Source organism: Pagrus pagrus (assembly GCF_965226575.1).
Source record: "Pagrus pagrus genome assembly, chromosome: 13".
Taxonomy (NCBI): Eukaryota; Metazoa; Chordata; class Actinopteri; order Spariformes; family Sparidae; genus Pagrus; species Pagrus pagrus.
In genome coordinates this window covers 25,914,993-25,940,137 of record NC_140197.1, presented here as the reverse complement: position 1 = coordinate 25,940,137, position 25,145 = coordinate 25,914,993, and the positions used below count along the sequence as shown (strand labels likewise).

At 41.6% G+C, this 25,145-nt stretch overlaps 2 protein-coding genes across 2 annotated transcripts; both read right to left on the bottom strand.

The window, feature by feature from the left end:
* Positions 1–4,516: 4,516 nt before the first annotated feature.
* gper1 (G protein-coupled estrogen receptor 1) lies at positions 4,517–7,493 on the bottom strand. The gene is made up of 2 exons (XM_084371208.1): positions 7,425–7,493; positions 4,517–6,308 (listed from the first exon to the last, which is right to left on the bottom strand). The coding sequence occupies exon 2, from the start codon at positions 5,909–5,911 to the stop codon at positions 4,808–4,810; it is 1,104 nt and encodes a 367-aa protein (XP_084227334.1). The 5' UTR covers positions 5,912–6,308; positions 7,425–7,493; the 3' UTR covers positions 4,517–4,807.
* Positions 7,494–14,587: 7,094 nt separating this feature from the next.
* Positions 14,588–24,990, bottom strand: gpr146 (G protein-coupled receptor 146). The gene is made up of 2 exons (XM_084371670.1): positions 24,708–24,990; positions 14,588–18,771 (listed from the first exon to the last, which is right to left on the bottom strand). The coding sequence occupies exon 2, from the start codon at positions 18,729–18,731 to the stop codon at positions 17,730–17,732; it is 1,002 nt and encodes a 333-aa protein (XP_084227796.1). The 5' UTR covers positions 18,732–18,771; positions 24,708–24,990; the 3' UTR covers positions 14,588–17,729.
* Positions 24,991–25,145: the final 155 nt, after the last annotated feature.

Genomic DNA, 25,145 nt, shown 5'->3' with positions numbered 1-25,145 from the left:
GGGGGCGTTAGGGGGCGCTACTGAGCTATCGTGCTGCACATGAGGGCAGTTGTGGTATCGAAATAACGTACTCATGTGTAACGAGCTACAGGCCAAATCTGGTGACCCATGACTCATGCAGCCAGTGTAGTTACATGATCCCACACTGATTTTGAGTCAATTGGTCACATGACCTGGAAGCTATTGAGCTAACATGCTAATATTTACATATAAAAATTAATAAAAACTATTACGAGATGTAAAATGTAAAAACAAGAGGTGTATCTCATGCAGCCAGTGTAGTTACATGATCCCACACTGATTTTGAGTCAATGGATCACATGACCTGGAAGCTATTGAGCTAACATGCTAATATTTGCTAAAAAAGCCGATATTTGCTAATAAAAATTTATTAAAATTACGAACAGATGTAAAATGTAAAAACAAGAGGCGTATCTCATGCAGCCAGTGTAGTTACATGATCCCACACTGATTTTGAGTCAATTGATCACATGACCTGGAAGCTATTGAGCTAACATGCTAATATTTACATATAAAAATAAATAAAAAATAAAACTGCAAGCAGTGATGAACGGGCCCTCGCAGTCCACGCGCGTCAGGGCGTGGCGCTTAGCTGGCCTAATTGCCCAATTATTGTATATGTGTGCCTCAACTGTCCGTGTGTTCATGGGATTGTATTTGGTCAAGATATGCAAGACTGTCAGGAAATTATTGCTTCATATTTTGGGCGTTCTTTGGACTATCACAATTCTTTTAATAACTGGTTGTCAGGAGGGTCCACAGATGCTGTGTGCAAAGTTTCATGCCAATTAGTGAAATTGCCTGGGAGGAGGTAGAAAAAGTAGGTTTGCAACATTTTGCAATTTGTGAAAAAAAACGGTAGGGGGAAATGGGCGTGGCCTATATCAGAAGATTCAGCAGATTTCTGAATGTGTGACAAAGTATGTGGGAGTTATTAGCCAAAATGCACTTTCCTTGATTATAGCGCCACCTACTGGTGGAAATTCACAACGATGACAGATTATACAATTTTTTGCCAGGTGTGACGTATGTTCCAAGTTTGGTGACTTTTGGGGTATGTTGCGGCCACCAAAAATGCGATCTTGGGGATGGAACAATAATAATAATAATCCGAGCAAACCCATAGCACGAGATTCGTGCTCGGGCCCTAATTAAAAATAGAATGATTTGTGAACACAAGTTTTTGTTCTTGATTCCCTAAAAAGACATTACATTGGCAATAACCAGGTTGATGGGTTCTGCCTTATAATTACTGCAGCATGTCAAACTCCAATCCTTTTTCTTACCCTCTGTATCCGGGAAGCTGATCTGTTCTATTCAGCTCCTTTTTCCTTTAAGGGATTTTAATTTACAAATGCAATTATACCTCTAATCCATTATTCAGCTGCTGAGGTCCACCGAGTGCACTGCCTTGTAATTATGCATAAACCCTGGACTATCCAGTTGTAATTACTTTGATATGCCCCACCCCCACTTAACTTGCTGGAAAAAGGTCTTGTGCCTTTCTTACATAAGAAACATTAGAAGGGGACTCAGATATTTTGCCCAAAGTGAAGTCAATCGATAAAGAATTGGAAGCTGAGTTTAAGGAATGTACATTTAGGTACCAGTTCATCTGTACAATGTAATATGATCCAATAAAACAGCTCCGCGCGATGACTTGTAGTTTTGTGATGATTCCTGTGGCGTCAGAGAGGCGTTAATTCAACTTGAACTTGACTGTGGTATACTGAAAGATGTTTCTATTGTTTTGTCTATGCTGATTAATATGCATGAAGGGGTAACATCCTAGAAACATCTTTCAACATGATTCAATCCGACACACCAACTGAACAGCCTGAAACTGAATACTAATACATATTTTATTGCACGACTTTTGTGCAATATTACTTTGTTTGGCACCTAATAAAGTGGTCACTCTGTGTGTATTTGCCACTTTGATGTCTTTGAGCAACAGCAGCAGCGGTGGGGGCTCCAGTGAAGCAAAACAACTGTGATGCTTTTGCAACAACTCGTCCCATTTAGTCAATGAAAAGTTGCAGAATTTGTCTCTACATTACATGATCATCATCATTTGGCTGCGTAAAGATGTTTACCTGCCCAATGTTACACATGAAAAAGCTAAAGATATTATACTATGTTCTTTTGCCAAATTAATTTTCCCTCACAAACTCATTGTTTGATCCAGCATCATCCAGAGGAAGCATTGAATGTAAGCAAGGGGAAAAGTCACACCCTTTTTCCTCTGTGACGTCAGTCACCACAAACCTTTAACCTTACTTGGTAGTCTCAGCTGTACACACAGTCCACTGTCAACCTCTTCTCACAGCATCTCAAATGTGTGTGTTTGCATGCGTGTGTATGTGTGATGTAAACAGCATGATCCTTTGCCTCTCACACAGCGTTGAACTTGGAGGGTACTGGCTCTGGTGTCTAGGTGTTACTTGTTTATATCAATGCACTTGACAGCTCTCATTGCATTATTACTTTCCTGTCTTCCTGCCTTTGAACCCTCTGTGCTGTTTATTCTAGCCTTCACACATGTCCAAATCCACATAAGGAAATACAAAAAAGCTATTCTTAAACATGTCTTTGTCATGGCTAAAAGTTAACCATGCTTTCTTACATAATGAGGATATGGGACATAAAGTAGTGTATTGGAAACAACATGCAAAAACATCTTTAGTACCATGTACCACAACAAGTTTTGCATTTTTGCAGCAGACCTCTAATAAACAATCACTTAAACAATCCTCAGCGCTGCTTTCCCAGGCTGCTGGGACTGTTACAGCTGGAATAACAGTTTGTGGTTTGGACTCCTGTTTTTCCCAGTCACGCCATTATCTCTGCCTGCCTCATGCAGAAACACAGCTCAGGCCCACCGCAGACTGGCAATACACAGATTTTAAGAATCGACGTAAAATACATCCACCTCTTTATTCCTACTGCACAGAACCAACTGTTTAAATGCAGTGTTTGTTTTTGTCTCCTTAAATATTCTATATATTCTATATAATATATCATAGTTCATATAATGCAGATGACTGTAAGCACTATTGAATTTAAGATATTACAGTACAGGGAAGGAATTTATAATGTTTGCCCTCACAGATCAACAAACATATAGGTGCCATAAAACTTTATGGCAGGTTTCATTAAACCCTCTGTTATTGAGCCTCTGAAATCTCTGAACTGCACATGTGTATCCTGGTAATCTGCATCTCATTAATCTGAGATAATGTGTTAGTGAGCATCTTTGTTTAAAAGCATTTTGTAAGTGCTGATATCCACACATCCAGTGATGACCTTGTCTGATGTCAGGCTTGGTTTTAACAGTTGTATTAACTGAATAAAACAAATGAGTTGAATCTGTTCACAGACAAAACAAACGTGCGGATGAAGTATGTGCTATGGAAAATTGTTTGTCACAGGCCCATAAGTTATGTCCACGGCTGGCCACTGCTGTTTATCAGAGTAATGTATGCTAAACATGGGTAAGAACAGAAGATTGAAGCAGCTTCATGTTGACAACATTAAGTGATGTGTTTACCCTGCCTCAACCCCTGCTGGCAAACAACACCTCCTCCCTGGCATCATGCTCACAGGAACTGACAAGTGGCACAATCACTCAGTCATCTTTGAAATGAGCATTCACTGTTTCCTGCTCCCCCCAAAAATTGTTTCTAATATAACCTGTAATTATTCCTTTTATCATACTTGAATACATTTTTAATTCAAATGGGTTTTTTTTGGTCTTTTTGAAACAAATTTCTAGTCATAAGTCTAATCAACAACTTCCATGTTGTATTCCTGAAATTTCTTTATTTCTAAAAAATCTTTTAACACATTTTGTGAACATTCGTCTGCATTGTCCAATAAATGTTTAGCAACACAAAAAGGGCATTTTCTTTCAACAAAGGAAGAACGTTGGCTGAGATGCACGTAGCAAAGAGACCGTGAAAAGCAAGTCACTACTACATGTCGCGCCATACATTGTTTTACGTTTTAAAGTGATTTTGTCATGATGGTGTTGATGTGAATGGTGCATATGTGGGAGTTTCTTGATACATGCATGTTTACCTTTTTATGTTAAACAGGTGGAGGTTCGTGCGGGTTTTAACTGAAATGACCGATCTTTGCAGCTGAAACAAATAGCCTGATTAGATCTGTTGTGATCTGTTGTGTATTTCCTCTACACATCCTGCTTGAGCTGTGACACAGCCTTTGGTATTTTAACAGGTTATACCACATACACAGAAAATGCTCTGGAAGATTTGTATTATAGATCACACAATGTAAAAGCTTCATCGCCCCTCTTACACAAAAGCTTCTGACATCTATCCATCAGTTATCAATGCCCACTGGCTGTACTTGAAAGGTAGATGCTGACATTTTGCTCCTCACTAGCATTTCATTTGCCTGCCTTGCCACCCAGCTAACTTTTTGAAGAAATAACACACCAAATACACTTAAAGAAATCAATCCAACGTGCAGATAAACATGAAAATAGCTTTAAGTACTGTACGTGCTTTGTTATCTACATACAAAGATGCACACATTGAGTCATTTTCATCTGTCTTTGAGTGCACATTCTCGGTGCTTTTGTGTTTTTGTTCAGAAAGTGAGCAGGTTAACTGAGACACTGATACAACTATGAGACGAAGCTAAATAACAGATAGAAAGCTGAGGTAATATTTCACACAGGGTGATATATCACTTTGATATGAAGAACTTTTAGCATGTTTTGTGCGCACAGTTTCATAACACTTGTCCCTCTTCTTAACAGTCACACCTCCGACACCTCGCTCCTGACAGGGAGGCGTAAATTGAGGCCGTGGTGGCAGAAGCGGTTCACTACTGACCAGCTGGCCTTCTGCTTAATGAAGAGACGCAGCTTGTCCCTGAAGGTTTCTCCTAGAAAGCTGTAGATAATGGGGTTGAGGCAGCTGTTGGAGAAAGCTGCCAGGTTAACAATGTGGCCTGTGAGTGGGTAGTCATGCCACAGGGTGGTAGCAGTCCTCCGCGATGGGTCAGCTGTGCCCTGCAGCAGCTGGATGCTGATGAAGACATTCTCTGGCAGCCAGCAGATGAAGAACACCAGAACCACCACCACGATCATGCGCAGGGCCTTCTGCCGCCGTGGCCACAATCCACGGTGTTTCTGAGCTCTCATGAGGATACGCCCAATCAAAGAGTAGCATAGACCAATGATGGAGAAGGGCACCAAAAAGCCAATGGTTACCTCCAGCCACTGAATCTCAAAGACATTGGCAAAGCAGAAGTGCAGCTCACCCCTGTGCTGTGTCTGCACAATGGTGAAGGGTAGAAGGGTGGCCAGGATGGAGGCCATCCAGATGAGGCCGCAGCTGAGCTTGGCGTGCTGCATAGTCCTCAGAGGGCTGCTGCTCATGGAGTTAGCCAAGGCAATGTAACGGTCAAAGCTCATCCATGTGAGGAAGAAGATGCTGCTGTACATGTTGACCTGCAGGAAAAGGGACATGAAGGTGCAGAGGACAGCGTAGTCATAATACTTCTCATTCAGATTGAAGACCTCAATGAGGGAATCTGCCACCAGGATGAGGTCGGCTACAGCCAGGTTAACAAAGTAAAGGTCAGGGATGGTCATCTTCTCTCTGTGGTTCAGGTTCACCACCAGGATTAAGATGTTGCCAATAAATCCAATAGGAAAGAGGAGGATGGTGTACAGGCAGGACAGGAAGAGACCAATAATGTATGACTGGTATTTGTCTGAGTCTTCAGTCAAATACGTGGTGTTGTACTCATATGAAGTGTTCAGTTGTTCTGTACTGTTAACATATATCCAGACCAGAGATGTTGTCTGCACTTCCATACTGACTGTGGTTGGACTGTCTTGAATCATAGGCCACATGTAAATCACCTGTAGCTGCTACATCATTAGAGCCTGTTAGTTCCCGGTTATGTCTCTTTAAAGGGTGAATCATCTATGCTGTGTTGACATGCTGACAGAGGTCAGGTGTGTTGGAACACAACGGTTACGGTTTATTTGACCCCATGGTGGCGTCAAGGTTCAGCTGACAATACATTCCAGATACAAAACAGAAAAACCGCCATGTCTGAAAACCGTCCTTGGCCTTTTATAACCTGATGATTCACTTCGTCCAGACTGTCCAAACGACGGTCCTGAGATTAGGGGGAGGATTTCTTTTTTGAGTCATCTGATTTGAGTGCTGCTCTGTCCCTCCAAGTCCACACGCATCTTTATTCAGCGAGCCTCGGCCAGAGACGCTATTGCTGTGACACCTGAGCTGTGGAGAAAAAAAAAAGAGAATTAGGTATGCAGACTTGAAAAAGAAGCAATCCTGTGTGCAGTTAAATTAGAATAACTTAGATTTATGGCCCTTGTATCATTAATGACGAAAAAACAAAAAATCATCCCGTATGAAAATCAAGTGAACTTTGGTGATAGAATGTGGATGAGGCCTAAAATGGACGGCAGACAACTACGTAAACACATTAACATTCAAGCTTCAGACTTAAGCAGATGCATTGAAATCTTCCTCAGCCATTCTGAGCTCACTCATTTGTCCAGACTTGATGACTATTGATTGCCAAGATGAAAACATATTTGTCATAAACATTTAGCAAACCTCTTCATTCAGTTCAGTTATGAGTGTATATAAAAACAAAATCTAGGTTCTATCTTTACTGCAAGATTTCTAACAATCCTCTTCCTTCGTTGACCATTTTAGGCCCAGAATCTCAGACTTTCCCCAGTGATGGAAAGACTGTATTCTGTTCTCAAACATGACCTTTAGCAAGAATTCACGGACCCTCTTCAATATTAATGCATTCTTATTGACAGTAGTCTGGGCAGCAATAATTCAGCATGCATACAGACGAGAAATATAACATAACATTGCAATTTTTTAGCTGTAGTTTTGAAAGCAAACTCTCCAGTAAAAAATATATAAAATCCCACAAAAGTACAAGACATTTGTATTTGTATTTCTAAGCTTCCATAGTTATAAAGTATCATCTTATTTAGAGTCAAATATTCCAGCAACTGAAAAAAAAAATATTTGAAAAATCAAATTGCAACCCAAACACTTGTTTCCATGTCTGACTCCCGAGTTATCCATTTGTAATACAGTAACAGGAAACAGTTCTTCTGTTCTGAGAAGGTTTTGATTTGATAATCTTCTGCCAAAATCAGTAACACCTGATATTATGGCAAAGTGCTCTTTCAGAAATTACAATAAGCAACTCCAGACGTGTAGGGAGCAAAATAAAGAGCTGGTTGATGACATATTATACAATTCATTACGCAGCTGGATTCACAACACACGAGGTATCACTTGAAGTGAAATTTTACAGACACCATTTTTAAATGCAAAGATGTGGGAATCAGAAGCGGCACTTACTTTTTTAAATTTAGGATTTGATGTTCCTCCATGCTTGTCCGGTGCAGAAGTCAGAGAGACAGAGATTTGTAAATCCCATGTCCGGGCTTCTCTTCTGCACCACCTGCTGTTTGGCCCAACCCTGTCTGGAGAAGAGAGGAGGGCGGGAGAGACAGGCAAGAGATGATCTGTCACCCATGGTTTGTCACTATGCTTCATCAGATTCCCTTTTCTTTCTTGCCCAGTTTGTGATTCCAGGTGTCTGCAGAGCATCTACAAAGATCCAGCAACTGAACTGGCTGGGAGCTGATTTTAACACAAAGGAAAGTTTGGACAGTGTTTGCCTCAACCAGCTTGTGTTGTTATGGAAACCACTTATATTTTCTGCAGTATTTGTTCACCTGGGTTATCGAGCTCTTAAGGGTCGTGTCAACAAACTGCACATGACCTTTCTCAGTTTTTCCATCAATATGGTTGTAAAATATTTCTCCTACTGATCTGGATCGATTATCGATTCTCCCGCACAACAAAAAACATTGACCTTCGCCTGTTCAATGTTCATTCTCTGTTCAATGTTATGTTCATTCTCAATACTACAATTACATTCTGATAAGTCTGAAAAAACTGTGAGCCTTCGCTCTCAGTAAGGGGGAAAAAGAACAGACTCTTCGCTCCTGGGCAAGGAGTAACAATAATGTCATTTGAAATAATCTATGTGTCCAAGCTGTGACTACGGAGACCTATTTGATGTGGTGTTGGCTAGTGTCGCGTCTGCTGGGATGCATTAACTGCAGATGCCTGAGATAATTGCAGACATACAATAACCATCTGCTACCACAGAGCTATACGTATTGATACTGAGCAGACTTCTTGATATTAAAGCATAGTTGTAAAACTAAATCATCTTAGAAAACACTATTGATCTAATTGACACTTACATAATGTATTGATATCATATGGGCTTACTATGGTTAAAGCCAAGTGGGTTTATTCCCAAATGATCAGCATGCAGTTGTAAAAACAGCAGTGGGTAGGAATCACATCTGATAACTAAAAGGATTAGAGGGGGAAAGGGTCCATGTTCCATGACAAGAAGAATATCTTTGCCTTAAAAGACCGAATGTGACTCTGAGATCTTAATAAGATGGGAAGGTCACTTCATCCATAGACAGTCAGAGGGGAGAGAGAAGTCAAGGCCAAGGCCGGATCGTTGCCTGGAGGTATGGGGTTGCAGCTCCTTTGGCAGCGCCATGCGGCAGCTCCAGGGCTTTGAATGTGATACAGACAACAGCAGGAATGATGCCTGCTGGCTAGTTGGGGCAGACAACCCCAATGCACTGCTACGCACATACCGTATTTCTAGAATAGTTTCTAACCTGTACTTCATGCACACATGAGGGTAAGAACACAGACAAGACAACAGCAAGCTGGCTGCTCTTCTTCTTCTTTTGTTCATTGACGGATTGCTAACCAACTTTAGAGGAGCATGCCCCCACCTACTGTGTCAGCGTGTAAATGCTGTGCTTCTCAAGTCAATGAAAGCAATCTGACTTCATATTGTTGGCTCCATTTATCGGCTATACCGTAATTTCACCAATACGTTATATGGTCGATTATATAAATTTCCCAATATTACGGAAATGACTTTAATTAGCATGTTCAGTGGGGTGGGGGTGACCAAGTGACTTTGGGTTATGACCAAACTTTGAGATGTTTTCATTGAAGAAAAATCCTGTCTCCTTTCCCCCAGTAGACAAACTGGGACCAGGCAATCTCCTCCCAAAGGGTTTGCTACCGAGAAGCCAGGTGTCAGTGGTTTGCTTCAACATGCTAAGTAGCATATTCAATGCTTTTGCTAACCAGCATATCATGACATGACGTCTGTACTCTTTCCAGTCCTGTCTGTGGCTGATTTACTGCTCACTGTTAACCTTTTAAGAAACTGTTTGCTTTTCCAGGGGCACGAGAGCCATCGTAGAGTCACATCAGTCAGTCACTGAGTACGTTTCCATGGACACTTAAGTTGAGCTACAGTCATAGCTTGATTAGGCCGTTTAATTGGACTTCTACCATTGACCCAGTATACAAGCACCAGGGGAGAATTGATTTATTGATGGAAGTATGTTGACTCCACCACTCAATGCCCGGCGTGGCAACTGTGGCGCATTCAGGTCCGACTAAGGTGTATACAAGAGCTGGTTCCAGACTAGGCATAGGCCCGGAACCAGCACCTGAACTGCCTTGGTCAAAAAGGGGTATTAATGCTCTCAGGATCTCTGCCTGGAGACCAGAATAGTTGGGCACTCAGTAGTTGTTCAAGTGTGAAAAACTGAGGGCAGCATCTGACAGATGGGTCAAGCACTGGTTCCATCTTGGAGAAGTTATGTTCCTCTTGATGATATTAGTGCAGATGGCACACAGAGTCATGTCTTGAAAAAGTGATTTTGGTATGGTCAGGAATTGGTACAGCAGAGCAGCAGTGATGGTCTGAAGGAGACAACAGGGTCAACAGCAGCAGGAAGCCCTGCTGGCACAGACACGTTTTGGGTTTTGGACAAGAGAGGGAGCAGCAAAGAACAGCCTCTGTGGGTTTGAGGCAGAGGATTTTAGTTGTAGTAGAAAGTGGACTCAGCAGCTGAGATGAAGAAAGGAGAGAACAGACAGTCTGAGGGGTCATACAGCGAGACAGATTTGTGCGAATTTCTCTCAGCTACCTGAAATCTCAGTTATTCAGTCCGCATGACTTCACACAGATAAGGGGAAAGTGGGGATGTGGAGGTCGGTGGAGTGGAAAGGTGCTGGTGACTGTTAAAGAAAGGAGGGAGGAGGAGAGGAAGAAAGGGAGGAGAGTGTGAATATTTCCTGAATAGTGATGACGTGAAATGAGAGCGAGATAATGAAGTATTACTCAAACGCAGCACTCGAGCAGAGAAGGTAAAATTGATTATATTTGTTCTCACTTTGGTGAAAATAGATCGGAGACATGTTACAGTTGAATAAACTAAATGTGACAGCACTGTTTGAAGCCCAGCTGAGAGCAGACTTGGTGCATATGTCACAATCCTACCTACAGGCTGCCATGACTAAAAAGAGACGTTTTTGACATTTCTCGTCTTTAATGCACTTCCATGGAAGTGATTAGGTAAGGTAACGTCAGGTTAAGTAAACAGTGAGCTCATCTGGAAAACGTACCTCCAAGACCAGCTCCCAGAAAAAGGATCTGACATGCTCAAACAATGGCTGATAGGGAAGCATAATATAAACCACTTGAAGATATTGTGACGTGTGTTGCAGCAGGATTATTTACAGCGACTGGTTGTTCTGTGTTACGTCTTGTTCTGTCAGTTACATGTCCGAGAAAAGTAAGTATGTCATCTCCCACCTTCGAGACTGGCCTCAAGTTTGTCTCACTGTGATATCTGTCACTCTGAATTTATACATTGTGCTCGAAACTGCTTCCTTTGTGAGACGTTTGCTACTGGATTGATGGGCTGAGTGGTTGTGAGAGAGGATGCACTCCCTGTATATCTCCACTGGGTGGCCCACTGGCATAGACAGTGAATAATGTTTGGTAAGGTGAACATCACTGTTCGAGCTTTGGCTGAATAAAATAAATGAGAAAAGAGGATGGTTTATGAAAGTGATTTCTGCACCAAAATACAGCAGGTGAGAGCGTTATGTTGGATTTTATGTTCTAATACTATCAAAGAGGCTAAAGGCGATATAATTGAATTATACGGTAAATGACAAGGGGAATCCAACATTTGCTTTGGTCTCGGTCTATTAGTATGATAACCATGAAATCATACCACAACTATGAAAACATAGTATTATAGTAACTTTTGTTTTCTCGCACATGTATGAAAAGAAAAAAAACAATACTTCCCATCCAGTGACACCTAATGAAGAAGAAAACATTACCAGTGCTGTTAATGGGAAGTTGTGGTCTTTAACTGCTTGTGGTTGGGGGAGTGAAAGTGGGAGGTCTAGAGGAGAGAGGGTATAACACCCTCATCTGCCTCCACTTACCAGTCTGATGTGCTTCTGGCTCCATCCAACATCTCCCACAGCCACAACCACAACCTCTGAATGGAACATCCTGCACAGTCCAGCTCCTCTGCACTGCTTCCAGGGCCATGTTTGATATTTAGCTGATGCTGGGATTTTATTGTTTGAGTATTTTTTTTAATATTTTTTTTTTTTATTCTCTGCTCTCATTTCTGAAGAGGAAAAGCAAAGAACAGAATTGGCAGGGGAGGAAGGGTGGATTGTTTTTAAAGCATCTGGTCCACTTGTCTCCACAGGGCTGTATGTGATGTGGTGGGTCAAAGATGAAGACTCCTTCCTGAAGTCTCTGCTCTGAGCTGTAGGATTCACACGGTGGGAGCTTTCAAATATGTCAAGCCCACGTCTGAAAAGAAATATAGCTGTGTTATTCAGTTATATGTTCCAAATTCAGGGAAATGATCAGTTAAATGTTTTACCTGTTTTATCAGCTCGAGGTTAAATACAACCATCTTGGCTTTACAGTGTATGGCCTTTTCTATTTGGTGTCATTATGGGGTCTCTCTGGGGTCTAACACTGTTCTCGTAGTTCAAGGATTCAGGGTTTTATTTCACTGCTTGCCCTCTTTATGACACTCTGGATTACAGTGTGAGGTAGTTTTCCCCAACACTAGCTGTAACCTGTCTCATCTTGTTTTAGTCTTAACATTCTGCAGCCCAATTTGACCCGCATTAAGAAAAAAAAGCTGCGGTCTGCGGGTGTGTGTGAAATCTGGGTGACAGCCAGATAAAACATTTAAAGCCACAAGCCAAAAGTTCTGCCTACATAGGTGGTCTGATGTGCGATGCTGTACATTTGACTGAAGTTGACCCTAATACTTTTGGTCTGGCTGAACTCTTAAAGGAGAAAAACAACATTAAGACTAATGTAGCACATTAAAAACTGTGCTTTGTCAGCGTAACCCCATTCCCAGACAGATGCTTGTACAGTTAAGAGCTTTTCCTGGTCTACTTACATTGCAAAACCTTTACCTCTGCACACCGTTAATTTGGACTACATACAGCCTCATTTTTGACAAGAATAAACATAGTTTTCTATGTGAAATACTAAAACTATAACTGGATACCTTATTTTAGCCCAGAACTGGAAACAAGTGGAAAACATGCCTCGGCCCCTGACATTGAACCGCCTAGCACACAGCTAACCCCATTTTTAAACTGCAAGTTGTCATTCTTGTGATTAGTTTTTGTACGGATTAAACAGATGAGACATGAGGTGTTACTTCATAGGTGCTTGTAGGCAAATTTTGTTACTACTGGACAGCAGGCGAACTATTTCCCTGTTAGCCTACTATCTTAACAATCTGCTGTTTGTTAGCTTGACATATTTAGCGCAAGCAAGCAAACAGAAAAACAAGAGAGTGGTATTGATGTTTCCCAAAATAGGAACATTTAACTTTAAACTAAGCACACAGTGCAACAATAAGACAGTAAAGACAAAAAAGTAACCTTAGTTAGCATGTGTTCTATTTGTTGATGACCTCTTTGCTGGCTAAAATAGGCCAGCCTTCCTCTAGCAATACTCACCAGAGGGCTGGGAATGAGTAGGGTACTTCAAGATACATTACGATTCACAATACATTGTTAATGGTAACAACATGATACAGCAGTTCTGTGATGAGGCTATTGATACATTGCAAGACAATCATCTAACAATGGCCTACATCTCGATATATGTCAATGGAAGAATACAAAATACCCCTAATTATGTATTTATTCACTCCATTGTGTGAATAAACACATCAGTCATTAGTCCACTAGTTGTAGCTTAGTGCCTAGTTTCACAGAATTTGACATGACATGAAGATTAAGCTCTTTATCACACACACTGGCTGCAAGTTGTTCATGTCCATGTGTTCCCTCAATCCAATGTTAAAGAGCCATACACTGAAAACATTTTGAAACTGAAACTGTGGTCTATTACTGTTACTGGCCAGTGCATTTACAGGCAAAGTAATGATGTCATCCTGTTTCAACTGTATTACACCTTAGGAAATCCCCCCCCCCTTTGCATCATTAGCTTCCTGTTCATTAAAAAGGAGAAGTTACACATAAATACAGATGTTAACTACACTGACTGATGAAATGTGCTCTTTGTGTTTTGTGTTTGCTTGAACTAACAGAATCAAGTGGAAGCCTTGTGAAACTCCAGTCCTCAGAGGGGGAAACGGCAACCATGTTCAATTCACTCCATTATCATATCATTTCCAGATGTAGTACATACAGTATAATTCAAGACCTCCCTCCTCCTCCTGCTGGACCTCTTATGTTTGTTCTGCTTTTTGGCTCTAAGGATCTTGTAAATACGTACATACACTGTTGTGTCTTTGCTTTTTCTGTGTGTGACTTTAAGTAATAACAGTGTGTAGTGACAAGAGCATTATGATTGATCTTCCCTGCAATATGGCACCTTACCTCAGTCTGTTTAGCTTCAATTACAACCTAATTAGGAGGTTAGTTTATCTCAGGGATCCATTGCCCCATCATCTCAGTCTTGCTGGCTTCCTGTTGCAGCACTTGTTGCACCCAGCTCTGGCTTGCGGGCAGTCACACAGCTCTCAGTGTGCAGCGTTGTCATCAGATGTAGCCTACACAACATTGTTTTCATTGTGAATGGCAGCAGTATTGGATTGTCAGACCCACAGAAGACAAAACAATTCCCAGAATGCCCGGAATTTGCTATTTTCCCCAGTCTGAGTGGCGTGGTTGAAGGGTCTCGCCACAAGCAATCTGCTGTTAGCAGTGTGGCGAACAGCAGGAGAGCTGTGGCATCCATCCTCACTCCCACTGTCAGTGCAAAGAGGGAGGAACCTCCACAAGCTGCCAATCAACCTTGACCTGATCACAGGTTTAGAGGGTTGATGAGCTGGAATGAACAACACTTTGTTTTCATGTAAACTTGAGATAATAAGCAGAATGTAAGTCACGCAGTCTTTTTCACATAAAAAAAGTGAACTAAAAATACTATTTTTACATTTGAAGGGACAATTTTGGGCAAGAAGCATCAATTAGCATCAAGAAAAAAGATGTTTGGAAATGACCTTTCAACAACAGACTGCATAGCAGATGTTTCAACATGTTTTCACATCATCGTAAGAATTGTCAGACTTCACTGAGGGTAATATCCATGTTAGTTTATTGTTTAATCAGTCTTTGACTCAGTTGACAATAGTGTAGATTACTTACAGAATCTAAATATATCTCTCCGAAAATAATACTGTATTTTTTGAAAGAGCATGGTGTCTTCCTGTAAATCTCTCACATACAATATATACACATTATTTTGTATTATACATATACACTTGCATACACAGTCACAAAAGCATCACATCTGAAAGTGGATTCATCTGGACTTCTGAGGTTTTGCCGTTCAAATAGCTAAAAATGCATCTGCATACATTCGACACGAGAGAACATCAAGGGTGTTTTACACTGGGTCTGTTTTAGCAATTTAACTGATCTCAGTGATTATTACTCAAATTTCTTTGTGCTGGCGTGAGATTATGGCCCCTCTGAAATAATAAATCCAGCTGAGAACTGAGCAGTAATCTGAGTTGGGTGTGATTTTTGAGCCCAATTTTATCAAGCTTTATTTATAGTTGTCTGCACCGTGCAGTCAGTCCATTTGTGATGATTGCTAATTATTACCCCTGGCAGGGAGTCTGCTCTGACTCTTACTTAGCAAGATGTTTCAAAAAACGACTTAATGGATTTCACTGAAATTTGGTGAAAAGTCAAGGCATGAGCAAAAAAAAAACAATTAGACCTTTGTGTTAAAAACGAGGCCTTCTGTAATTGCAACCAAATGTATACGGCGCATGCACATGTGAAAGACAACATGGTCATAACATGTTAATGGATTTGCGTAGTTGGCAGATTTAAATTCACAATGAACTTTATCATCAAAATAAGATATAATGAGCTTTGTTGAGTGCTTTTTTGTTGGATGTCTCTTCCCGTAACAAATGTAAAAATGGATTTAAATTCTACCCAGATTAACCACATACAAATACCTGTGGCAACAGGTTCAAGTGTCACATAATCAGAACACTATTATAATTCAAGTGTCACTGTGGGTCCTATCGATTAAGTAATAGTAATGTGGACATAACTGCAATCTCTGATGGTATATAGGGCACCAATTGAATCTGCAAATGGACGCCACCTTAAGAAATGCTGCTTAAATTTGCTCAATCAGACCAGAAGCTTTGATTTGAACCGCGGATCATTTGACCAAGTACTACTGTTTGCCTTCTGATCCCAAATGGACAGTAAGCATTAGGACTTTGAACTGAGTTCAAATAATGATTAACTGTTTCCCAGTACATGCAAGCTTTTATTATGGGGCAGGTCTTACTATGGCATATAATGTAAACACACAGCCTCAGTTGAAAATAAACAGTACATATAACCAATTGAATACACATGACAAGGGTGGGGCGATGCAGCAAAAATGACACTGTTAGGTCATTCGTAGACAAGTCTAGGGACAAGATGTTTAAATAAATATGATATGTGTAGGTGTGACGTTATAATCTTAATAATTACTTCATATCTGGATGAAAAGCATCACATTTGTGTTAATACATCTGGCAGTCCTCTAGATTTTACAGTGAAAGCCAAGCAGACTTGTGGAGACCTTAGCAGGTCAGTATTAACATAAAATTGTTTATTTGAAGGTGTAAATTAAAATTGTCTTCAAGTGAATGCCCCACCCTGCTGGTGTATCTGTTCACAGGATGACTTATACACTGGCCCTCTCATTCAGAAAAGCAACAGACCTCATGCAAAAACCACAAGCTTTTATTTTTCATTTTGTAACCGTGATGCATTAGTCTGTTCTCTTTTCACCAAGTGGCAGGCAAGAAAGCAAAGCAGCTTTGCCAATAATGTGCAGATGCATCCACCTAAATGCATCTGAGCAGCATTACAGTTCAAACTCTGTGTCAAACACACTGTCTGCAGGTGCTTGGCAGACAAGTATTTTATACTTTGTGAAGGTTTTTGATAGCATCTCGAGAGTGACCCAGTCAGGTTTCATATTTCCACTGTACAAAACCTCCCAACCACTCATGAGTGCTCATACAATGTAGGGAATGTACATGGCACCTCCTCAAGGCCCACTCTGTGACCCCGTGGGGACTTCACTGACCCTATGGGAGGCTCTCCACAGCTTAACAAATGACATACTGGGCTGAGGCTCTTGATTTGAACTGCTTATTTTTTAACAAGTTATGTGATTTCAGCAATGATCACAAGAGGTATACCGGTTATGTCTGAACCCTGAATACAAGCTTTTCCAAACAAGCGTTTGATGTATTTCTGTGTGACTTCAAAGTGGTGTGGATGTATATTTTATATAATGATATTTGCTGCGGAGCTTATAACATATGCAAAAATAATCTCTTTATGCCTGTGAGTCGATCAAAACCTCAGAACTCAATCTATCAAGGTGAAATGAGTACATCTCTGAATACCAGCACCTACATCTAGCTACAGGGTAGTACTGGTATCGAGAAAGAAAATGGTTTTTGAAAAGAAGCTACTGTTTCTGTAAGAGAACATTAACATTGTACTCCACCTGTACAATGTGAAGCTTATTTACTCGCATAATGAGGAATCACTCTCAAGACATTTTAGCAAAGAGAAAGTTCAGTTCTATAAAAGAAGAACTGTCCTCTCATTCAAGTGATCAATCCTCTAATTTGAGGGCAGTAAACTGATGTTCACTGGCAGCGCAAAATGTTGGTTTGGTGTTGACACAAAGTGCAAGTTTATTTGCTGTGGTGGGATAGTTAATATACCAGACACCATCCATCATTTGATTAATAACGTTTTAAGTCTACTAGTTTTGTTTGTGTGTTAAGCATAATTTGCAAATCATTCTTTGGGGATTTAGTAGCATAATGTGTACAAGTCATGCATCAACATTTGGGTAGTTATCAGCTGCTTGCACCCTTTTACTGCACTCAAAATACAGGCCCAACTATCTTTGTGGAGAACTTCATGCAGTGACAAAAAAATAACAGCACTTAGTGGTTTCTGCTTGGTTTGTCCTCACAGCAGAGCTAGATAGATCAGATCAAGTCCTGGAAGGTGACAGGAAATTCCACAGTTAGCTACGTCGCTCTTAACACAGTCCAGAGCAGCGAGAGAGCCCAGTCAGATACTGGCTCTGTAGGGGGGAGATAAGTGCCGGCTCGGCCAAGAGTTGGAAAAGGGGGAGTGGGAGGGGCGACAGTAATCTCCCAGGGGGAGATCTCACGTCACCACTTGCTGCACTGTTGAGCGTTCATGAGGGCAGGACTGGTCTCTGCAGTGCAGCCTCCTGAGCAGCCGCTGAAGCTTGTTGGAGAAGTTTTTGTTCATCTGCCTATACATGAGAGGCATGGCAAAGCTGCTAGAGAAAGCCAGCAGTTTTGACACACATCTTAAGAAATAATAGGTAGGTAAGTAATGTACGTTGCTAATGTACCCTGGTGCACCGGCTACAGTGTGTACCAACAGGGTCATGTAGTAAGGGGTCCACAGTATGAACTGCACACAGACTGAGGCTAGCAGCAGTCTGTGGATAGATGGGTCCAAGCGAGCGGAGTCCTGATCCAGAGGTGTAGACTCCTTCCTAATGCGCAAAATGAGCACGAAGGCATAAAGAACGGCCACAGCTGGAACCACGTAGCCAATAAACATCATGATGGCGTCTGCTGCCTCCTTGTTCTGCATTTTGGAGCACTCGACCATCTTAGTGGAGATGTGGTTGCACACATAGAACAGCAGTGAAGAGAAGCTAGTGAGCACCGCCCCACCCCAGATGAACCCACACACATGTTTGGTGTTATACACACTGGACATGTATGTACGAGGCAGCGCACGCTCTATATAGTAGTCCAGACTGAGCAGTGTGGTGGAGTACATGATGACCAGAGAGGAGATATTGAAGAGAATGAGCAGGGTGATGTAGACCTCGTTGTTGTATTCCCATGCATGCCAGCGGGTGAAGGTGGAGCTCAGCAGCTCCACGGGCGCCACTAGGTTGAGCACAAGGCCTGCAATGGCCATGTTGACGAAATAAACATCCGGCATGGTCATGGACACCTTGTTGGAGAGGTTGACCACGACCAGCAGCGCATTGTAGCACAGCCCCAATGGGAAGCACACCAGGAGGTAGATGAGGGAGAAGACTGACAGGATGAGGCCATAGTCCTGGCAGAGGCGGAAGTCAACGCTGGTGTCCGTCTCATTGTAAACCATGCAGATCCACATCGCTGGGCTCAGACACAGGTCTCGTCTCTCAACAGGTCGACTGCAGACAGAGAGTTAGGGAGAAAGAAATTAATTATCACATTGATAAAGAATGTTCCTATTCCCAGGAATAATTCAAGCTGGGCAGGGATGCAGCGGTGTATCGTTTTCAGGGTATAACATGGTATTAAAATTGATGGCTATCGCTCCATGCAGTCTTGATACGTTAAGATATTTTGATAATGCTGACGTCGCTAGTGGACATATGTTTTATACACGACGACACTAAAGCTGACAGATTCTGTCTGTTGCTGGCATTAAGTGGAAGTGTTAAGTGTTGAGGAAGAAACAAAAAAGCAGAGTTCAACCCTTTCTGTTCTTGTTTTTCTGTTCTCGCTAGAGGTGCAAGCAAGCCTTTGACACAAAAACACGTCAGCCACGGCTCAGCTATTATGCCCCGGGTAACACTGTTAATTTCACTTCACTGCATCTGACTGGATGAATTCAAACGCCTCACAATAAGTTTCATTTGCTAGCTCAGCCTCAAAACCAACCACTTCTCCTCTCTGAGAGCCTCAGTGGCTAGATCAAGTGTTTTGACACCTTGGAAAGCTATCGCTATCTTGCTCTGCATCTCTTTCTCTCTCCGTCACAGTCACATGCAGGGCCATTGCTGCCTGTGCAGTTTTGCCCTTGTGCTTTTCACATGGTCAAGCAGCCAGATAAAGAAAAACACTTCTCTAGCCTGACACTTCACAGACTGCTCTGGTGTTACTGCTATGACTAAAGCACACGCACCTTCTGTTCAAGTAACCGCCAAGTTGACTGGGGGTTGGGCACGTGGTGATGGGTAGATTTATAAAGAGTGAAATGTGAGTCAGGCTCCTGTGAAGGGTCAGCGAGGACTGAGCCGAGGGGTTGGAGTTCAGGGTGAGGTCAAAGAAAATGACCACGCACATGTCGAGAGCGTTTGTGTTCAAGCCTGGTGGGGCTGCAAGTTTTCACAAAGCTTACGTAATGCTGACCTGCATTATTAATTCAGGTCATTTCAAATACATTTTTCAGCTAGCTTCGGTTGAGGAAAAAGGGGATCATAAGGCTATCGCAGGACTGCAGTGATAAGTCATCCAAGTTCGCTATATTTAATTTCCTCAGTGATAATTTATGCTTCCATGTGTTTGACTTTACTCCCAAACACTATTTTGGAAGGAATGATTCTCTGAATAGCAAATGATGTTTTTCTGGAAACCTCCCCTGTAGAAATACTGTGAAACAATGCGCAAGTAGTGTTGTTTTCAGGATGAGTAACAATGCCAGTAAAGGGGGAAAGATTCTTCCGTCCGCTTACGTAACACCACTACAGAGGGGCTGTTTTGGCCTCAAGCCTCAGACACAGACGCATATACACACACAAGGGCTCAGTCCCTCCTCTATACTAATCCAATTGGCTGTAATGAGACTATAGTGGAGGCTGGAGCTCAGAGCTGGACTGGAACAGGATCAGAAGAAAGAAAGTATAGAGTTACTCTCAACAAAAAAACCTGTCTTCGCCAAGACAGGAGCACTGGTCAGACCTCTTGTAAACATTGCTCTCGAACACAAGCAGCTAGGTGACTCATTTACCAAAACAGGCCTTAGCAAAAGTACATAATTAGCTACGGTCTTCTCCCATAGATTATGTGCTCCTTTCAGACTCTTTGGTAGATTAGAAGAAGTTTGTTCGCCCTACACTCATTCAACAACTTCTGATCACTTGAGAAGAAAATGACTTAAGAGAAGTTGGTGATAATTAAAGAGAGCACACTGCATTGTGGCTGCCTGTCCCCATTCATTAGCACCTGCTGTATACAGACATTTTAGCCACCCTTTCATTTCCACATTGGCTCCCTCTGTAGCTTACGATAGCTGCAGGGTACCTAAGAATCAGCACAAAAAAAGGAGTCAAGGGTTTGTGGTGTGCTGGTGTTTAATTACTTAAACTGTTGAATTTCCAAATACTTTCTTTCCCTTGGAAAATCTTTTGACATCAGTAGTAACGAATGAAAACACTATGATGAAGTAGAGACAAAAACAAGCCGTGGCCTTTATGATGTGTATTGGACTGAATGTAAACAGTGGAAACACATTGTAATTTTCTACATTTTACCTGCTGGACGTGAAAGAAATCTTACAATATGTACATGAATTTTGTTTTCCTGTTGTATCATCAGGACCTGCATCTTAATATCACATCACCAGGATTTATGAGTAGGCCGAAGCAATCAAGGCATAATTGCTGCCCACACAATACAGTGGTGATGCATGAATAGAGAAGAAAATGACAGGTACTCTAATATTAGGAAGCAGTTTCTCTCCTTTGCATATCCCCCAAGTCACTGCAAACAAGGCAAACACATTCAGTTGCTATAGCCCATACACTAAATATTTTAAATCAGGGTTTTTCATAAAACTTGTCAAACGCCACTGTTAGCTTTGCATTGTCTGCATCAATTAACTCTGAGAAACTTCTACTTTGCTGTTGTGAAAGTCATTATACTTGAGCTGATAATGAAATCTCTAGTTTTCCACTCAGGAGAGGTAAAAAAAAAAATGACTTGGAGGCGCTCCAACCTCTTACCATATGAGCCATGTCTGTTTTAATTCAGAGTTATGAGGACTATTTCATTGCCAAGTCCATTTCAGATTTTTTTTTTAACATACCAAAATGCAAAAGGATGCTTTGGGTAATTTATAATTATCAAATTATCGGCAAGGTTTATTGCTTCAGTGCATTGATGTCATTTTGGACAATACATATTTTTGTTAAACTGTAAAATATCCTGCCTCCAATACATATCTATGTAGTGTGTGTTGTGTGTTGGATAACCACATTTATTTATATCGACATTGGCCCCAAAAATCACATATTGGTCGGGCAGTAGTTGTTATTAAAGTACGTGTGCTATACCTGAGCCGTGAACTTGTTAGGCGTCTCCCTTTTTAAGACAATATTTAAGCTGAATTTCATTATTGAAGTACACAAATTAACTTGTATCATCTGTCAGGTGAATGGTCATTTGTCAGGTATAATAATCATTTGCAAGTCACAGCTGGTCACATGCAAAAATGTAATTTGTTGATATTTGTCTAGACTGGTTAAATAAGGAACTTACTTTAAAGCTTTACAGCTTTGCTGGGCATTTGGCTGCAATTCTGACATAAATCGACTTATTTATTAGTCGGTTACTCAGAAAATAACCTATAATTCAGCTATTATTGTTATAATTAATTATGCAGATATCCTTAATTACAAGAAAGATCACTATTTCCACTATTGTGACTTTAATAGAGCACGTATACAAATCTACTGCTACAAAACATAAATGTGAGAACAAAACCAGGAGAAAGATGGTTTCTTGCTAGCTGCCTCCAGTAAAGGTGCCATACTTAGGATTATACGGCTCAAGGGGAATAGCCAAAGCTCTCGTCAAAGGAGGACGACATGAGAGAAAATATCTGTTGAGTCCTTCTTGCATGACTTTGACTGCAGTCGTAGACTTGGTTAAGCCCCGTCTGAACTTTTTGCCCTGTTCCATGTCAAAAGTGGTTAAGTTAAATATTCCCAGAGGGGGAGGCTCTGCTTCAGCATGCTTCAGCCCCACCAAACACGATCACGTAAGAGTGACGCCCACGTGCTTGACGTCTCAGCGTTTTGAAGCCAGATCTCTCGGGCTGATGGGAGTAGTGTGACATACTGGGCCCACACCCCTCATATATCCTTACTGGAATTTACAGGCTCTTCTCAGAAAGCAGAAAGAGTGATGTCACATGACTCACTACTCGCGTCTGCAGCAGCGTGCAGAGGAGCAGCAGCAGAAATACTACGGAGGGAAAATAAGATTACATGACTCACATTTACACATGTTGTGAATGTGCAGCACAGCCTGAGGTGAAGTATAACACAATGACATTTTATGCACAAACCTTTCTAGTTATTAATGGTGCATAATTTAAAGAAACTGCCCACAGAACTACCAAACTACTTACAGTATGAGAGGCCATTAAGATGTAAATGGTTCATTTAAGAAAGCCCCTAAATCTGTTTTGGTTCCCCTCTAGTGCGTTTCTCAGCTGCCTATTATTCTCGGAAAGCAGCCCATTAACTAAGAACATTAATGAGGGATCTGACTTCAGGTGCATGCTAATGCTGCATAACATTTTGCAAATTAAAATTACTAAGCTCTCAAAAGTGATTAAAATACTTGCCATGGACTCCAATTTTTGTGGAGGGGTTTTTTATATAATTCATTACATTTTCCCCAAAATCATTATCAGTCCCCACAGACTGGAGTCACAGCGATGGAATTTATTTGTGGGCAAGATAACTCGTTTTTGAACGGCCCTCCCTGCAAACTTCAGGATTTGTGGCAGGCTGTACATACAGATTGATTATCTACCTGCCTGTGATTGTTATACTTCTTGTTAATCTTTCAAAAATGCTGATGGTTTGATTGATCACTCCTGCACAGAGGTGGCCGACTAACGTCACATGTGCTTTGGAGAAAACAGTATCTCCTCATAACAAGTGCCAGCGTAAGAGCCTCAGTCAAGCACAGGTCACGGTCAGTCTGGACAGCTTCCTCAGCGTCTTCTCGTCAACATGTTGAACTGTCACACGAATCAACAAAGTCAGAGCTCAATGGTCAGCACAAAGCAGGCTTACTGCCATTAAGCCATAGCACACATGCCCATGTCCCCTTCGGTCACATGGATGAAGTTGACAACAACAAGTGCAAAGCCTAAATCTCAAGAAGCATTTAATTTGATGAGCTATAAGGCTCATCTGAGCTGAACTACTTTGTCAGAAAGTTTCATTCTGCCTCCTAGTTGATGTGAAGTATGGTCAGGTTGTCCATAATAAATGGTACATATGTAATTAGTAACTATGGAAAATCTGTTATTAATAGTCAGGCGAGGTTGAAACTAATGATGATTACTCGATTAATTGTCCACTATTAAAATTAATCACCAACCATTTTGATAATCAGTAAATCAGCTTGAGCAGTTTCTAAGGGGACAGTCGACATTTCTCTGATCCTAGCGTCTTAAATGTGAATGTATTTTTAATTTCTTCGCTCCTCTGTGACTGTAAACTGAATATGCTGGTACGTGGCCAAAACAAGACGTCATCTTGGGCTTTTGCAAACACTGATCAACATTTTTGACACTTTAAAGCCCAAACAACTAATCAATGAACCCAGAAATTAATCAACAGACTAATCGACAATGAAAATAATTGTACATTTCATCCCTAAAATCTAACATCGGTGTTATACTTGAAGCAGTATATGACCTACTTCTTTATGAATGATTTAACAACACAAGACTAAACATATACACAGAGTACTAATTACTTATTGATGGCCTGGGATTTAAGGAAGTAAATTAGTGAGCCTGCATCTATAAACATTACATGAATTAACAGATTCACTGTGACATCCCTCCAGCTCAAGGTCAACAGGATATATGATCATATCCACGCAAACAGCAGAGGAGCGCATCTTTAAAACTACACTTTTAATTATTGCCTGTGAAGAAGCTTTCAACTGATCCAACTGATCCAACTTTACTCTGCTCAGCACTTGAGAAAGCTGATCCCGTGAGAACCGTCTTCAGGTGTTGTTTTCCAAATATACAGCTGAACACGGGTGAGAAAACAAACCAGCCCATCGCGGTGTGTGTGTCTGTGTGTGTGTGCGTGTGTGTGTTTACTGTCGCGGACATTGTGTCTCTCCATCACACTTGACTGCGCAGATCAAAGCGTGGATAGCTGTCACGGCTTTTTTTCTCCCCCCCTCATTATTCTACCATTTCTGCGGCTACAACTGAAGCTGCTCGCACTCACGCATCCATATGTGCGTGTCTACAGCTGTGCGGTGAGCAGTTAAAGCCCCCCCAAAACAAAACGCATCACATGGAGTGGGTCGACTTAATGTAAAAAGAAAAAGGAAAACTCACCAGAAACGTATGGATTTGGGTCGGGGACAAACCTACGGAGGCATAGGGTCTGGATGTAGCATTTCCACTGGCATCTCTCAGTCGTTTCATTTGACAAACAGACGTCCTAAAAACACGCTCCCCGCGCGCCTAAAGCCTCAAAACAGCGAAAAGGACCGTTTTACTTGCGCGTCGGCGGAGGCTGACTTTATCTATCAACTTTTCGGACGAGGCTTGTTCTGAAAAGGGGCCGTCCGTTACAGACTTTACTACTGCTGGAGTGCTGCTGAGCCCTACAGTGTGTACACACGTGACCCTCCCCCACCGCCTCTCCGCTCGCTGCTGCCGCTGCTGCCTGCTCCACGGTCGCGAGGCCCGAATGGCCGTTCTCTGCTCTGATTGGACGGAGGGCAGGTAGGTGGGGCGCGAGGGAGACTGAGGGGAACACACACACACACA

Bases quoted from the DNA above. Each gene is read 5' to 3' on its own strand.
- gper1 (XM_084371208.1), bottom strand. From the start codon at position 5,911: ATGTGGCCTATGATTCAAGACAGTCCAACCACAGTCAGTATGGAAGTG.
- gpr146 (XM_084371670.1), bottom strand. From the start codon at position 18,731: ATGTGGATCTGCATGGTTTACAATGAGACGGACACCAGCGTTGACTTC.